General features: G+C 41.3%; 1 protein-coding gene across 1 annotated transcript in view; it reads right to left on the minus strand.

The window, feature by feature from the left end:
• Positions 1-17290, minus strand: part of LOC131402668 (centrosomal protein kizuna-like) — a 74782-nt gene that overhangs the window by 15622 nt on the left and 41870 nt on the right. Inside the window, 4 exon segments of the mRNA XM_058537277.1 lie at positions 1659-1724; positions 2848-3009; positions 12089-12121; positions 12124-12239. Coding sequence (XP_058393260.1) covers positions 1659-1724; positions 2848-3009; positions 12089-12121; positions 12124-12239 — 377 coding nt within the window.

A 17290-nucleotide genomic window follows, 5' to 3' on the forward strand; every position in this document is an offset into this window, starting at 1 on the left:
AAGATTGTCTCTGAGCTAACATCTTTCTCAATCTTCCTCTATTTTGTATGTAGGATGCCTCCATAGCATGGCTTGATGAGCAGGGTGTAGGTCCGCGCCCAGGATCTGAACCCATGAACCCCGGGCCGCCAAAGCAGAGCGTGCAAACTTAACCACTACGCCACCGGGCTGGCCCCACAAAGCATTTTTTTAAAACTGCCAACTATTAATTGACTGATGGTAGGTTGTTGGAATTAAAATTTCTTTAAAAATCTTAATGGTAAATAGCCCTTATTATTTCTAGGCACATCACACCTCTTTCTACAAGAAAAAAAGAAAGATTTGAAACTCCAGTACTTAACTATCTCTTCTCTTATAAAGAAAGTCTATGAGAAAATAACGTTTGCACTAATTTTGAGGACAGTCATCTGCTCACAGCAGGGAATGACTGGAAAGAATACTGAAAAGAGAAGCAAGAATGGGCAACGAGATCACTTCCTGGTTTCTCTCCAATAAGTCTTTATAATTTTAACTGAAATAAATTCAGAGGTCATTAGATACTTCTGCATTCAAAGATAAATGCAAGAGAAAAGTCTCCAAATGACTTCTTGATTATCTGCAATTTGGGATCATCTACACTTCTACTAACAAAAAAATAAAGAGGGAACGCTACCAGAGTTTTCTCAAAATGAAGAATAAAAATGCAATAAACATATCACTGGGAAAATGTTTAAAAGAAAAGAAAACCTCTGTATTTCGGAATGAAATATTATCTGATGCAGAATATATACAATAATTGCTCTATTATAAACTCTTTTTTCAAAACCAGAGTTCATCACAGAAACATGAGTTTAAAAAATTAATCATCAGGCTATGAATTGTATTGTCATAAAAGAAAGCTATTCTTTTCCGCTTATAAACAACAAAACGACCACATATGCAGATGCATGCCTCAGTACCGCAGTGCAGTGGTGTGGTTACTTGTATAAATATTTAAAGTCAGACCTTTGAATTTATAATGAAGTAGTGTACCACTTTACAAAATAAGATCCTAGTAAATTTAGACGTATGACAAATAGAACTCTGTTCAGAATACTCATTGCTGCTGTTGATATTCTAAAACTAAAAATGTAATGATATTCAGATTCCAGCTAAACAAGCGTAATACATGTGCAGAAATCTTAATAGGTCTTGATGAAACGTTACTGCTAAAATTTTTAAATTATCACATGGGCTTTGTAACTGAGGCACAAGCAAGCTTCTTGTCTGGCATTTTTTTTTTTCCTGCTCTTATTTTAATGAGACACATTCAATTATCACAGGAAAGAAAAGAGTAAAATCAGAAACAGCTGTAGTTGGCCACACACTGACTGGTGTTCCCCACGGAGACTGACGTTGTCACACAGACGCAGGTGCTGAAAGGCTATGTGATGGGGTGCTCACACGTGTAACTGTGTAACATGATCATGAAGAATTCAATAGGCATGCTTATTTTCCACCTCAGTTTCTGCTAATGTAAGCGCACACATCATGCTCTTACAATTAATCGTCCCCTCCAGCACGTAGTAGTTGAATATACTTGCTCTTAGCAGAGTCCACACACCACTAACCTAGAATGTTCTGATTATAAAACAAGGTTGAATCCTGTGTTTGAAACTCTTAGGCAACCATAACTTTACCTGTGATTGGAATCTTTGCTGCCATGCTCTCTTCCTTGCTCTCGTCTCCGCAGCCACTTGAAACGTCTAAAAATCAAACACAAGATAATAAAAGTGTATTTCAAGGTTTTATTTACGGAATAGGCCTTTGCTTTTTTTTTTTTCTTAACTGCCATTCCTTTTATTTTCACTGCTTCCCCACCTCCTTTCTTTGCTTAGTTTATTTCTTGTCTGAAATAGTACTGTTCCTAAAAAGAAACCTATTCTAAAACTAAGGTATCTCTATGTTGCTTTCATGCAAAATGATTTAGCCTGACATCTATCAAATTTGACTGGGGCTTAAAACAAGCGAGCCTCAAATCCTGTGCATGTGTATCAGCTTCTGAATATATCCTGAGCAACTCATAGCTCTCTTGGGAATACATTATAGCGGTTTATTGGCATGTCTTAACAATAACGTTAAAATAATCACAATTTTCGGGCCGGCCCCGTGGCTTAGCGGTTAAGTGCGCGCGCTCCGCTGCTGGCGGCCCGGGTTCGGATTCTGGGCGCGCACCGACGTACCGCTTCTCCGGCCATGCTGAGGCCGCGTCCCACATACAGCAACTAGAAGGATGTGCAGCTATGACAGACAACTATCTACTGGGGCTTTGGGGGGAAAAATAAATAAATAAAATCTTTAAAAAAAAATAATAATCACAATTTCTGGATACTAAAAATTGGTTATTAAGTTTTGGGGGGCATAAACTCTGATTCTTAATCATCTGTTTAAACTTATAAAAGGTTCTATTATAATTAAAAAGAATGTTTACCAATTATGAGTAAATTCTATTAAGTGATATCAAAAACTTCACAGTACTCTATGTGAAGTACTTGATGGACTCATTTTCATAGAATCATCTTCATCTTTGTGGGATGATAATAATTATCTACTGCCAAGTGCTTAGTCCTGTTAAGATTTCAATTTATAAAAACTTATTTTATTGGAAATTCAGCAGGACAGCAGATCTACAATTAGGTTTCCTATTCCTGTTAGACTGAATGAAAACATATATTTATTGGAAGGTGGTATAAAACAAATAACATATTATACATATTAAAATTAGAAGTGTTCTTGAGTCTGCTTTTTTATAGGTACACCTTGAGAAAGGGTGTTTGCGTTGACTCTGAATGCGTTTTTGCTGTGGACAGACCCTTTAACAACAGTTACCTTGTTCCCTTGTAAGAACACTGTTGAGCCATAGAGTGGGTTTCGCTTCCTTTATTCCACTACTGTCATTCAGAATAGATGGCAAGCTGCAAGATGATTCATTACTGTGAACGGCCGAACTATCGTCACACTCTTCTGTAGGGGCTTTTTTCAATAACGCTGCTGCCTACAGTGTTTAAAAGAAATAAAAATAAACTCTAGCCACATTCCCGTTGGTCTCAAAGACCCAGCCTTCAGACATAATTTTAGGTTAAGCTTTACTTTGGATTTAATTTGCTTCCTGACATTTAATTGAAATTAAAATGTCTTCAAGATAAAATAACATCTGATTATTTTGCAGCATAATTTAATTCTTTACAACAACTTACACTTGTAATAATACATTTTTTTGTGGCCTGAATCTTATGTCATGCTGAAGTGTTCTGCTTGTGAAGTACGTATGTGAAATGTGACCACTCTTGTGAACCTGGGCTGGTTTATCCAAGATCGACTCTCTCATTGCATGAATGCTGTTGGTTTGGATTGAGAAAGAGATGTGGAAAAATGTGACCTTGCAGTATCCCCATCCTTCCAGAAATGACCCCTGAACTTCCCTCAAATGAGAAGACTGTAGAAAAACTTGGTGGCTGAGAAGGAGACACTAAGCAAAAAGAGAATTGCCCTTATTTTAAAGCATAATTGTCAATCAAGGATAAACACACTCTGCACTTTGCTGCTAAGTCTGCTGGGGAGCTCAGGAAACTTACTAGCCACACTGCCTATCTGTTTTCAAAGGGCACCAAATTGTCTTACCCATATCGCCTCATGTGTCCTGGGCAGGGAGGTGGGCACAGATTTTATCACAGCCAACTTGAGAGGCAGAGAAAAAGTAAAAATTAACAGGACAGGTAAATACCCATGTCTCTTAATTTCTAGGTCAACACTCTTCCCCCAAGAAATAAAACTATACTGGTAACAAGAGTTAAACAACCAATGATGACATTGTCCCGCTGCCAGAGTGTGTTTCTCTCTCATTTCCTACTTGGAAGTGGTGATTTGCCCAGGCTGCTGGGAGAGGAAATCTCGGTGGTGGTGCTGACCTTTCCCTGGTCTCTGGCAACAGTAGTAAATACAAGGAAATGTCCAACTCAACCTGTAGAATGGACACGAGACTCTACAAGTTAATATGAAGAGCAAAACTGGACAAAGCCTCATAGGTCATCTTTAGTTTGAGAGCGAAGGGGTAACAACAGAATTCTCTAGTGAACAAGGGGGAAGATAATCATCTCTTCTCATGAAGATGCCCTGACAGGAAGAATCACAGAGGCAGAATATGGAAGATCTTGCCTTGTAAGTTTGGCTTTGAACATACAAGGCCACTGCCATCGGCCTTGATATCCCTGCAAGGCTCCTGCCCTCTGCCCTCCCCTGGACCAGCTGGCCACCTGGATCCACGGCCTATCCTAGGGGCCGCAGCAGCTGATTTTAGGGGATTTAAGGAATTCTAGTCTCCTCGGCCGAAGGACTTGGTGTCAAGTTAGCCTTGTAGCCAGCACCTGTCTGTGGTCCAGTTCTAGTAACCAGGAGCTCTTCCTCTATTTACATAAAGTAGTCCCTGAATTTTACTCGAGTTGTGACAATTCTCTGTTGGGATGACCTGCACTGTATCCCTGTTTCTGCATACTGGGGTTCAGGTGTAGAGTCCTGCCCTCGAAGCTCAGGCCAGGGCTGGTTCCCATCACTGGCTGCCATAATGCCTCAATCCCAGCTGCCTACATGGACCACTGTACTGCACCTGCTTCCAGAATCTGTCCAGGAAGACAGGTGTGAAGAATAGTGTCACCTCCTTGACCTGCCATCTCTCAACTGTCAGTGCGCAAGCTGGACCACTGTGGCCTGTCTCATTTCCAGACCTCCACCTCTCCTGCTCTAGTCTGTCTGCTTCCACAGAGAGATAAGCTCCTATTCTGTGTGCCCAATCATCCTGGATCTATGAAAAGCATTTTAGAATATGAACAAAAAGAACTGACCCAAATTCTGAAGTGAAAGTTATAATTTTCTTTTCCTAAAATAATTCAAACATTCTGAGAGAGCCTCAAATATGTATTTCTTCGTCGTATTACCTTATGCAATAGCTGTAACTAATAATTTCTTGGCATGACTTCGTAAGAGCCACTGTTTTAACACATATTTTAAGAATAAAATTGTTAAAGGACTTTCTACACTTTTTACTGTAGAATTTGCAGATAATGGAAACTGTTTTGGATTGTCAATGACTCAGATTACTTGTAACTGGGCCCTCAATGATGACACACAATTTATCTCACTGTTTTGTGCACCTCTTTCATATTAAGACCCTCTTTTGCTTTAGCTGGGTTCCAACTGGGTTTCAAAAGAACACAATAAAATGCTATAATAATCCTGCAAATGTCTTTCTAATAAGTCCTTGTATACTTGATAAGAATACCACCACTGCTACTAGTTCTACACTCTGCCCTCTTTTTTTTTTTTTTACCATGGTGAGGTAAATAAAGTAGTGGGCATACTGCAGGTTTTCACTTATTTCATATATTTTATCCCATTTATCTTCACTACTCAATACTCTTATCTCTAGGATTTCTCTTACTTTTTTGATAGAGATGTTTATAAAAGGACTCATCTTTTAAGATAATCCTAGAGATAATTTCTCAAAGATGAGTCTTTTATTTTATAAGGATTTTGATGGATGGTCAAATTACATGAGAATGGTTGGCTTCACTTTACTGGACCACAGAGCCAAGAAAGAGAGCAGCAGATCTGCCCAATGGGTCATTCATAAGGGAACCCACAATATAAATCCCTAATAAGCAGGTAATAATGATAAGCAGGGACAGAAACAAAAGTCAATCTCAGACAAGGAATGGTTAGAGGTTTCTAGTCAAAAACAACTTCTGCAGAGTCAGGAAAAACATCTGTAATACATTCTCAGGATGTACTGTTTGCAGATGCTTTAGCCAGGCATATTTCTAAGGAAGCCCCCAATTTGAAGGAGCTTGCAGTCTGAAACTGACAACACTAACCCATACCTACAAAGAAACAAAAGCCCAGAGAAGAGGGAACAAGCTGCTTTACACAGCTCATGCTGGGACTGAATGGGCTCTGCAAATTGGAGCTCTCTATCTGAAAAATGCCACCAGACAACACTTTTACCATGGGCCTCCTGATGGTGCTTATGAATAGACTATGCTTGGGTCTCAACTTATCTGTTAGCTAATAAAGGCTCTCTTTGATTTCATACATTTGGAGCCCAGGAGGGAGACTGGGGACTGTCTCACTGTTCTCAGCAGTCTGGAGCCTAAGTCAATAGAACAAACTAGTTCCTCACTTTTCTGCCTTCCCAGGAGCCAGGAGAAAAGGCTTAGAAATTCAATGCCAAGGCACACACTATTTGTAGAATGACTGATGGTCATATTTGACATCTTAGAAAGGCAAATCGTCCTATGATTTACACTTAGCAGGACACTTAGAATTACTGGCTCAATTCTACCAGAATTTTTCTCAAAGGTCAGTTACGGTTCCTGCTAGGTCTAGAACCCCAAGAGTCATCTAGGCTGCCTCTTAATTTATATCCAGAAACTTAACTGTGATATTCAAATGCATAAATAGACAGATGAAGATAATAACGGAAAAGACTTTGTGTCCAAAATATCATTAAGAAAAATGAAAGGCAAAAATCAAACTGCTCAAAATATTGCAACAAATTGTACGAATTTATATAAAAACAATTCTTACAAGTCAACAAGAAAAACATTACTAACCTAATAGAAAAATGAGCAAAGGACACGAACTGGCAAATTATAAAAGAAGAACCACAAAGGGCTCACAAATAGGTAGGGGAAAAGTTTGACCTCAATGGTAAATATAAAGGTCAAATGAACAAAAAAATTGGATGTCATTTGCACTTCTCAATTTGGTGCTCAAAAAAAAAAAGGTTGATAGCACCCAGTTTCATAAAGAGCTCAGATTATATATATATATATTTTCCTCCATTCCTTGTGACTTTGATGACCCCTCCAGAGTGAGATCTGGCAGTGCAGAGCAAAAGGCTGAAAGACACGCATTCCCTTCGACCTAACAACTCTACATCTAGGAATTCATTCTAAGGAAATAGCATGGATATTTGTACAAACTGAATTGCTCAGATGTTCTTTGAAATTTTTTTACTACAGGAAAAATTAAAAACAACTTAAATGTTGAACAAGAGGCTGGTTAAAGGGACAGTGGAATAGCCACACAGGGGTCTCTGCACAGCTGTTGGAAATGATGTAGAAGAACATGTGATGGTATGAAAGGAAGTTCACTTGTGACAAGTGGGAAAAAAAGAAGCTATGGACACAAACAGTACAACCCATGTTTGCCAATATATTAAATATTAAAAACCATGCACCACAACGTCAACGGGCAATTTTATTTTCTCCTTTTTGTTTACCTTAATATTCCAAGTTTGGTTTTCTTTTTTTCCTGCTAGTTTTTTAAGAAAAACACATGCTAGCTCCAAAGGAATCTGATTTCTGCGATGGATGGTACAAATACAAACAGAAAGCGAATGTGAAAGCATTTAATAAAATTACATTTCCTTCTGTATGTAAATCAGTGCTGTTAATGCAGAGACAGAAAAGCAGGAGAATTAAAAACCACGGATGTAGACAGCAGATGACAATTTCCCCTAATACACAGATTTAACTGACTTTTTCCTCAAGAACCTTCCTCTTGCACACCAGAAGTAATTTTTCAATGTTTAAAGAGAAATGCAAGCATCATCACCTAAGGTATGTCTAAGTTATAGGAAGGGGATTTTATCTGTGCAGCAATTAAAAGAAAGGGGAAAGTATTCATATGAGCCAGCAAATGAGTATTCAAGAGAGAAGACCAAGAGAACAGTCGATCCTTAGGGAGAGATGAAGGTATTTCTGTGACTAGTCATGTGTCTTTCTGGTATGTGTGGTGGGGGCACTCTATGAGTGCCACCAGTAAGCCACTCTGCTTTCCCTGGAGAAGTTCTCCTCGGTGGAAACAGACATTACTTAGGAGAGAAGGAGTATTAAGGCACTTTGTGTTTTAATGAAGCACCCAACTCATTTTTTTTTCCACATAAAGTAATTATAAATTTTTCTGATTTAAAAGCCTGCAGCTCAATTATGTAATTGCCTAATAGGGTATGCGGATGCTGTGGATCTTATCTGGTCTCAAGGGGACATAATCTGAGTTTCAGCGGCTTTAATGATGTATTTACTCAAGAGACAGGACTGACTCTAGCTGACAGCAAGGGGACCCACAGGTAAACATCATTTACACGTGACTGTTTAATTAGCCATTTACCCAAGAGATCAAAGTAAATATTTCTGAGCTGCATTAGACTCTTAGCCAAGTAATTTTTAGTAGAACTTTCTTAAATTTTGAAAATCTCTTATTTTTAAGATTTTTATCTACAGAGAAATATGTAACTCATGCTATTTACTAAAGGTGTATATTGTTTCAATACAGGGAAACAACCAAAGATACTTGATTTTGCTAATAGTAAAAGCATGACATGTAAATCAAAGCAGTCCTAGAACTCACAAAAGCATTTTGTTCTAAAGTTCGCAAGGCTTGCCCTGCCCACGTCATTTTGGTAACATTGTTCTTTACGGCTGTGCATTTCTTCAGTCACAACCTAACCGTTTCAGAAACTGCCTGCTTACTTCGATTTTTAAGGACAGATTTTGTGATTAATTTATTGGTAATTTTTATGATTGTCACTAAGATGAGATCAGGATGATTTAAAAGGGAACAAAAAACCTACGAGGGGAGGCAGAATAGCACTTGATTCATAAGTTATTAATTGGGCAGCCCCTTCTCATTAATAATGGAGTTATTGGGCCGGCCCCGTGGCTTGGCGGTTGGGTGCGCGCGCTCCGCTGCTGGCGGCCCGGGTTCAGATCCCGGGCGCGCACCGACGCACGGCTTCTCCGGCCATGCTGAGGCCGCGTCCCACATACAGCAACTAGAAGGATGTGCAACTATGACACAACTATCTACTGGGGCTTTGGGGGAAAAAATAAATAAATAAAATTAAAAAAAAAAAACAAAAAACCAAGCAACACTGAGAGATCCTTTAAAAAAAAAATAATGGAGTTATTATTTGAAAAATTATGAGTGGATTGGTTGTCTGGAACTGGGAATATGTTTTCTAATATAAACAACACCTTTTTAAAAGAAGATGACTAGATAGGAAAGGGCAGTGGACCACTGCTTATTTCAGCCTTGACACGGCTGAGATGTGACCTACTCGAGTGAACAAGAATGGAATACAATGTTGTTACAAAATGGTACTAGAGAAAATGGACAACAAAACCGGAAAACAAATCCTTCTTAGGATCTACATTTATTGGGCCAGCCCAGTGGCAGAGTGGTTAAGTTCCCCTGCTCCGCTTCAGCGGCCCAGGGTTCACAAGTTGGGATCCCAGGCGTGGACATACGCATGGCAGGTGCATCAAGCCATCCTGTGGCAGGCATCCTACATATAAAGTAGAGGAAGATGGGCACGGATGTTAGCCCAGGGCCAATCTTCCTCAGTAAACAGAGGAGGATTGGCAACAGATGTTAGCTCAGGGATAATCTTCCTGACCTAAAAAAAAAAAAAAGATCTACATTTATCCATAGGTGTGGAACGGATCTAAAAAACACAGGTTCTGTTTTTCCTCAAGAACATGGTTCTTTCTCAAAGAACATTCACACAAGTGGTATCATACCTCAAACAAAACAAAACTATAGGTTATTTATTGAGTCACAGGAAGTGCAGTGAAATGAAAATATGTGTGGGAAGGATAGCACAAGATTACCTCTGAAAAGGGGCATGGGCTTGAGGAGAAGCGCACAGGGGCTGTATCTCCGTAATAATTTATTTCAGGAGAAAGAAATTGGGGAGGAAGGAGGTTAGAGGAGGGAGAGGAGGAGAAGGAGAAAAGGAGGGGAGAAGAAGAGGAGAGAAAGAGCAGAAGAAGGGAGGGAAGGTGCGTGAAAGGGGGAGAGAGAAGCCAAGAGGGAGGGGGAAAAGGAGGACGGGTAGGAAGATGAGGAGAAGGAAGAGGAGGAGCAGGTCTGAAATAAATAGGGTGCAATGGTAACAACACATGTGAGTCTGGGCTGGTAGGCATGGGATTCCTGGGTTCATTTTATCACTCTATGTTTGTATGTTTGAAATGCTTAAAAAAAGTACTTCTACTCTCTTTTAATCAAAGGGGCAAAGAAAGGGGGGCTTGAGAAGGACTGAAGGTGCTCTGAGAGGCTTGAGGGGTGATGGCCGAGGCTCTGGACCGCACAGCCACACAGGTGTGTCACTTCAGTGCAGAGATGGCAAGCCGCGCCTCCGGGAGGGGCACATGCAGAATCCTCGAACTTTGTGCACGATAAAAATAAAAAGCATCAAAGCCAGAAAACCCTATATTACATATAAGGATGAGAAAACATACATGAAACTAGACACGTTCACAAGACATTAAATTTAGGAAAGGAAAGGCCATCTCTCTGAGTGTATGGCTTCTCCAGGGAATGACGAGGACCACGACGGGAACGCTCTAAATCTGGCTCCTGGGCTGGAGCCCCTCCTGCCTTCCTTGGGAGTCTGCTCCATGGGTTCCCTGGTCTCTTCAGCAGCTCACGCTCCCCTCTGCGCCAGCTCCTGAGTCAGGCCCCTCCTGCCTTCCTTGGGAGTCTGCTCCATGGGTTCCCTGGTCTCTTCAGCAGCTCACGCTCCCTCTGCGCCAGCTCCTGAGTCAGGCCCCTCCTGCCTTCCTTGGGAGTCTGCTCCATGGGTTCCCTGGTCTCTTCAGCAGCTCACGCTCCCCTCTGCGCCAGCTCCTGAGTCAGGCCCCTCCTGCCTTCCTTGGGAGTCTGCTCCATGGGTTCCCTGGTCTCTTCAGCAGCTCACGCTCCCCTCTGCGCCAGCTCCTGAGTCAGGCCCCTCCTGCCTTCCTTGGGAGTCTGCTCCATGGGTTCCCTGGTCTCTTCAGCAGCTCACGCTCCCCTCTGCGCCAGCTCCTGAGTCAGGCCCCTCCTGCCTTCCTTGGGAGTCTGCTCCATGGGTTCCCTGGTCTCTTCAGCAGCTCACGCTCCCCTCTGCGCCAGCTCCTGAGTCAGGCCCCTCCTGCCTTCCTTGGGAGTCTGCTCCATGGGTTCCCTGGTCTCTTCAGCAGCTCACGCTCCCCTCTGCGCCAGCTCCTGAGTCAGGCCCCTCCTGCCTTCCTTGGGAGTCTGCTCCATGGGTTCCCTGGTCTCTTCAGCAGCTCACGCTCCCCTCTGCGCCAGCTCCTGAGTCAGGCCCCTCCTGCCTTCCTTGGGAGTCTGCTCCATGGGTTCCCTGGTCTCTTCAGCAGCTCACGCTCCCCTCTGCGCCAGCTCCTGAGTCAGGCCCCTCCTGCCTTCCTTGGGAGTCTGCTCCATGGGTTCCCTGGTCTCTTCAGCAGCTCACGCTCCCCTCTGCGCCAGCTCCTGAGTCAGGCCCCTCCTGCCTTCCTTGGGAGTCTGCTCCATGGGTTCCCTGGTCTCTTCAGCAGCTCACGCTCCCCTCTGCGCCAGCTCCTGAGTCAGGCCCCTCCTGCCTTCCTTGGGAGTCTGCTCCATGGGTTCCCTGGTCTCTTCAGCAGCTCACGCTCCCCTCTGCGCCAGCTCCTGAGTCAGGCCCCTCGCTGTCTTGTCTGGCCCACAGCAGGGCCCGCTCCTCCCCGCCTCAGTCCCACTCCAAGCAGACAGCACTCCCCAAGGCGCAGCAGAGACCTCATGACAGCCCCGCTCGCAAAGCTCTACCGGCTTTTCAGAATCTACTCAATAAACACCAACTCCTTGGCCTAGGCTGGACCCGGCACAGCAAGGCTCCACTCCCTCGGACCTTCTCGCCCCCAGCCCACACGTCAGCCACGGAAGACGGCTCTGTTTCCCGGGTCTGGATGGAGTGGAGAAAGAAAACCAGGACGCCACAAGAGGCTTCTAAGTTCCTTGGAAAATGTTGGGGTAGATATGCTTAATTAGGTTAGCTCCAAAACCTGAATCAACGTTATGTAAGGAGTTGAGATTCCTACATAAAACACTATGCAAAAGGCCTGAGAGCAGAAAGTTAAAACCAACCATAAAACCTCACTATTATTTAATCTTTTTTCAACTATGTTAACCATTGTTAAGAACATGACTATTTCCTTAAATGAATAATTTGTACATCTTGAAACTTATTAAAAAAAATAAAAATTACTAACCCCTGTCCTCTGGTCCACGTTTTTGACTGGAAAACTTCAGACTTCTTAGCTACCTCTTCTGTGATAGAATTATCACGTTCTTTCAAGGTGGCCATGTGCTGACCCCACTGTGCCCTCAACAAGCCTGAGGCTGACGCTTGTTCAGATCTATAACACAGAAATAGGAGACACATTAGAAATTTGTAGTATTGGGTTACTTATGAGATTCCCATATTTTCAAAGGCCCCTTAATCAAGTTGGTAGAAGATAGTTCATCCAGAAAAGTCTAGAACCTAATATATTCTGGACTAAGGGAATTTCCAGAGTCTTGGTATTTCTTTTTTAATTTTATTTTGGTTATGATTTCATTGCTAGATGAGCATTCTCAACTTTGGCTGCATACTGGAACTACCTGGGGAGGTTTGCAAAATCCAGGTGCCTAATGCCACCCCTACAGAGTCTAGTAAAATTGGCCTGAGGTGTGGTCCAGCCATTGGGATTTTTTAAGGCTCACAGAGCGATTCTAATGCGCAGCCATGGTTTCAAATCACTGCACAGATAGTCACCCTCCTCTTAAGTGTAGTTAAGAGAAACAGATCACATTTCCATCTCAACAACAGTTGATTCCTGTTATATACTTACTATGAAATTTTTTAAAAATTAAGGTATTATTAGGAAAGAGTTAAAGGGAAGCCTATATTGCTGCCTAGACTACGGTATTTAGATACTAAAAGGAACCAGGTTCCCTTAGGGAAATGCCCTGTTCTAGTTCTGGGGCAGGAAATGTACAAGACGAGCCTGGAAAACCTTGTCATACCAGAAAGTACGGAAGCTATCAAAGACCACTGAGTCATGTCAAAAGGCCTCAGAGGCCATCTTGAAAGGGTTCCTGCTGGCCAAGGACGGGACAATTTGAGCACCAAAAAGAACAATGAGTGCAATGGACTTAAACACAGCAAATATATAAAAATCTACAAGTTCATTTAAAAAATAAATAATAAAAAGTTTTAAAAATAATAAAAAATCTTTGGATTCAGCCTCAAAAAGGAAGGAAATCCTGTCACATTCTACAACATGGATGAATCTTAAGGACACTATGCTAAGTACAATAAGCCAGTCACAAAAAGACAAAGACTGCATGATTCCACTTACATAAGACACCTAGAGCAGTCACATTCACAGAAACAGAAAGCAGAATGGTGATGCTAGGTGCTGGGAGAGGGAGAAATGGAGAGCTATTTAATGGATATGAGTTTCAGTTTTGTAAGACGAAAAAGTTCTAGAGATCTGTTGCAGAACAATGTGAATGTACTTAACACTACTGAGCTGTACACTCAAAAATGGTTAAGATGGTAAATTTTATGTCATGTGTGTTTCACCAAAATTAAAAATATAAACAAATAAACAAACCTTTGGAGGCTGCTAGGGAAACAACTTGATATTCTGAAAATTGGTAAGTAAAGGGAGAGAATCAAGCATTTATCCTGCCTTTGTGGTCAAAAAATGCATTTCACAATTAACAAGTAGTTGATGGGAAAAGTTCTTCCAACTAATAAATGCAGAAGAAATTAACAAATTAGAAAAGTCACCATTTTGTAAGTCCAAATTAATGAATGCATCTAGGAAATGATCATAATTTTGTGGAAAATGCATAACAGTAAATTTTATACTGAAGCATCAGTCTATCAATGTTCAAACCCACAGACCAGTCTTCCTAACAACATGACAACCAGACATCACATGCGGCCTGAGGGGGGTGTAATAAGAAGTACAAGCACTGGGGCAGCCTGGTGGCGCAGTAGTTAAGTGCACGCACTCCGCTTTGGTGGCCTGGGGTTCGCAGGTTCGGATCCCGGGCGTGCACCAACGCACCGCTTGTCAAGCCATGCTGTGGCGGCATCCCGTATAAAGTAGAGGAAGATGGGCATGGATGTTAGCTCAAGGCCAATCTTCCTCAGCAAAGAAAAAAAAAAGAGGAGGACTGGCATCGGATGTTAGCTCAGCGCTGATCTTCCTCACACACACACAAAAAAAAACGAAGTACAAGCACCACCTATGACATTGTCTTGCCAAAATAACTGGGCTGGAGTATCATCATGTATCTGGATTGAACCAGCAGTTTACAGGTGATAGCATTTCGATCCTGATACAAACAAAGCAAATGTAAAATGACTTTTTTGAGATAATCAAGACAAACTCACAAGAAATAGGTATCAGATAAAGTAAAGAATCTTGGTAAATGGTAATGTATTACATCCTTATATGTTAGAGATATAAGTATTTGTGAGTATTTATAAGTAAAATATGTTGTCTCTTTTAAACTACTCAAAGAAAAAAGTGTGGATGAGGGAAAGATAAAACAAGACTAGCAAAATGTTGACAACTGGTGGATCTGGGTGAGGGGTACATGGGACTTCATTATGTTATTATAGCGGCTTTTGTGAATGTTTTAAAAATTTCAAAGTAAAAAGTTAAAAAACAGTATACTAATGTCTGCAACTTACTTGGAAATGCATAAAAATAAGAGATTGTGACTGATGGATGGATGGAAATATGAAGAGACACACATATGGGAGTGCAATCAAATGTCAATGGTAGAATCTGGGTGGTGGGTATATGGATGCTCATTACACAGTTCCTTTTACTTTTCTGTATGTTTGGAAATTTTCATAAGAAAATATTTGGAAAAAAAATAAGTCTAGGTACAATTCAGAACCTTCTTTAATAAATCTTAATTGTTATAATCTTTGCCTGACCTAACTCTAGTTTTTCCCAAGAGTTGAATAAAGTGGGATGGGTCATCGGAATCCTTGAACTTATTTAAAAACTTCCCAGAATGATTCTAAGGTTTCTGGCTGGTTTGGTAGAAAGCCCCTTCAGCAACTTGCCTTTCTTGGTTCTGTCTAGACCTCACCAATGTCATAATGCACCCAATTCCTTTGTTCTGTTTCTATGTAAATGAAGCAACCTTTTTCTACATTTGGTTTCACAAGAGATTTCCCTACCGGGAAAATGCAATCACAGGCTACCAGCAAATTCTAGTCCATTCAGCCGTTTCATTTCTCATAATGAGTAAATCAATTGTGCTTCTGGTCTGAAAAGATGTTTACTTAGGTTGAGTTAAACCTGGAAACAAGTTGAAGTAGGGTGAATTAAGTTAGTTCAAGTAGTTGGGATGGACTGAATTATCAGAGACCGTCTCGCTGGTGACTGATACACGTGACTTCTGCAGAGGCAAAGCCAAGGCAAGAGGCTACTAATGTCCCCACCAATTGTAACCATCCTTTGGGCTCTGGTATGAAAGAACTAGCTAAGGTTTCCTATAATTATTATACATACCTCACAAAAGGACAAAACCCATTAATTGACTTGCATGGGGTCAAATAGCAAATGAGCTATGGAAGGAGGTACAGCATCTAGACTCTGTGACTTCTGAACAGTTAAGCCAACACTTACAGCACAAAACCAGGCTTTCATGCAGATTGATTTCAGGACAAATTGGGTGAGGAGTACAACAGCCATGGCTCTCCTTGCATGGAGTCTTGCCCATGTTTCTACATAAACACACCAAATCAGAAAATTTGCAAAGTGGTACAAAGGATTTTGTGTGTGTGTGTGAGGAAGACCAGCCCTGAGCTAACATCCAATGCCAATCCTCCTCTTTTTTGCTGAGGAAGACTGGCCCTCAGCTAACATCTGTGCCCATCTTCCTCTACTTTATATGGGACACCGCCACAGCATGGCCTGACAAGCGGTGCGCTGGTGTGCACCTGGGATCCGGGCCAGCGAACCCCGGGCTGCCACAGAGGAGCGCGAGCACTTAACCGCTTGTGCCACTGGGCCGGCCCAAGGTACAAAGGATTTAAAGGAGTTTTTTTTTTCTCTTTCGTCTACTTTACATTGGAAAATTTATAACATCAATGCCACAGAGAAAAAACAAAGTTCAATGTCAGCTAAATTATATACTCCTTTAATTAAAAAGATAATAAAAGAATAGACTTTAAACAGTCTATAATTAACTTCATACACTTGGAATGGCTTCCAATCAGAAAACTGCAATTTAAGTAAATGTACCAACATTTCCTAATTACAACTGATTTACAACAGATTGGTAACTTGACCAAAGTTTTAAATGCAGACAAAATAGTAAGTACCCTGAATTTTATTCTGAACATAATAGGCAGAATAAAATAAAGAGGTTTTTACATACTATAATCCAAATAATATAAAGCTGACTCAATTTTTCAGCATGAGTTTGAGAGCACAATTGGGCAACTGTATCTGAAAGTAGCCACTAACAAGAGACAATTAATTAGTTGCACCTGGAAAAAAAATAAAATAATGAGTACTCTCAATATGGATTTCATATAAGATAAAATTACTTAAGTAATCATTTTTATGTTAAAATATGTTTTCCAGAAGGCAATAATGAACAAATTTTTTATCAATTACCCCAAATGACATGAATTATATTTTAATAATTCACGATTGTCTAAAATAACAACTTGGTCTTCCACCTAATAACGTAAACCTTTCATATGAAGGTCTTTGAACACTTAATCCCTGATATAACAAAAATCAATAATGATGATAGGAACGGTTTTGTTCTTTTTCCTTTTAAGATGCTTCACTTTGTGAGCAGGAATTCAGAAGTCTTCTCACTATCTTTTAGAGTACGCTGTGGGGCAGGTACCCCATTTTGCAGATGAGATTATAGTAAAGAGATAGACCTCGACAGCCATGGTTGGGTCAGGGGCACAAGCAGGGCTGCCGCCACACCAAACACAGTTCTCTTCAACAGGCTTTAAGGAGTTCATAACCCATTAGAGCCTTCCTACTCTGCCTGGCTTAGAATTCTAATGACATCAGTGTCATTAACAATTAAGGAACAAAAGTAGATCATTCTCTCCAAATCTGTGTTTCTGAAATAGTTTATCAAGTTGACCAGTTGACTGCTTTGGTCCAGGGGAGATCTCAAAGCAGATGGGAATATATCACTTAGGGGAGTGTCCAACAATAATTCCTGGGCGCTGAGGGGCACAGAGGGTGGCTAGAGCAAGAAGAGCAGCAAGGAGCCCGATGCCATGATTAAAACTTGTTAGAGGGGCTGGCCTGGTGACCTAGTGGTTGAGTTTGGCGTGCTCCACTTTGGCAGCCCTGCTTCACGGGTTCGGATCCCAGGTGTGAATCCACACCACTCACTCATCAGCCATGCTGTG

This window comes from Diceros bicornis, unplaced genomic scaffold (genome assembly GCF_020826845.1).
Source record: "Diceros bicornis minor isolate mBicDic1 unplaced genomic scaffold, mDicBic1.mat.cur scaffold_207_ctg1, whole genome shotgun sequence".
Lineage (NCBI taxonomy): Eukaryota > Metazoa > Chordata > Mammalia > Perissodactyla > Rhinocerotidae > Diceros > Diceros bicornis.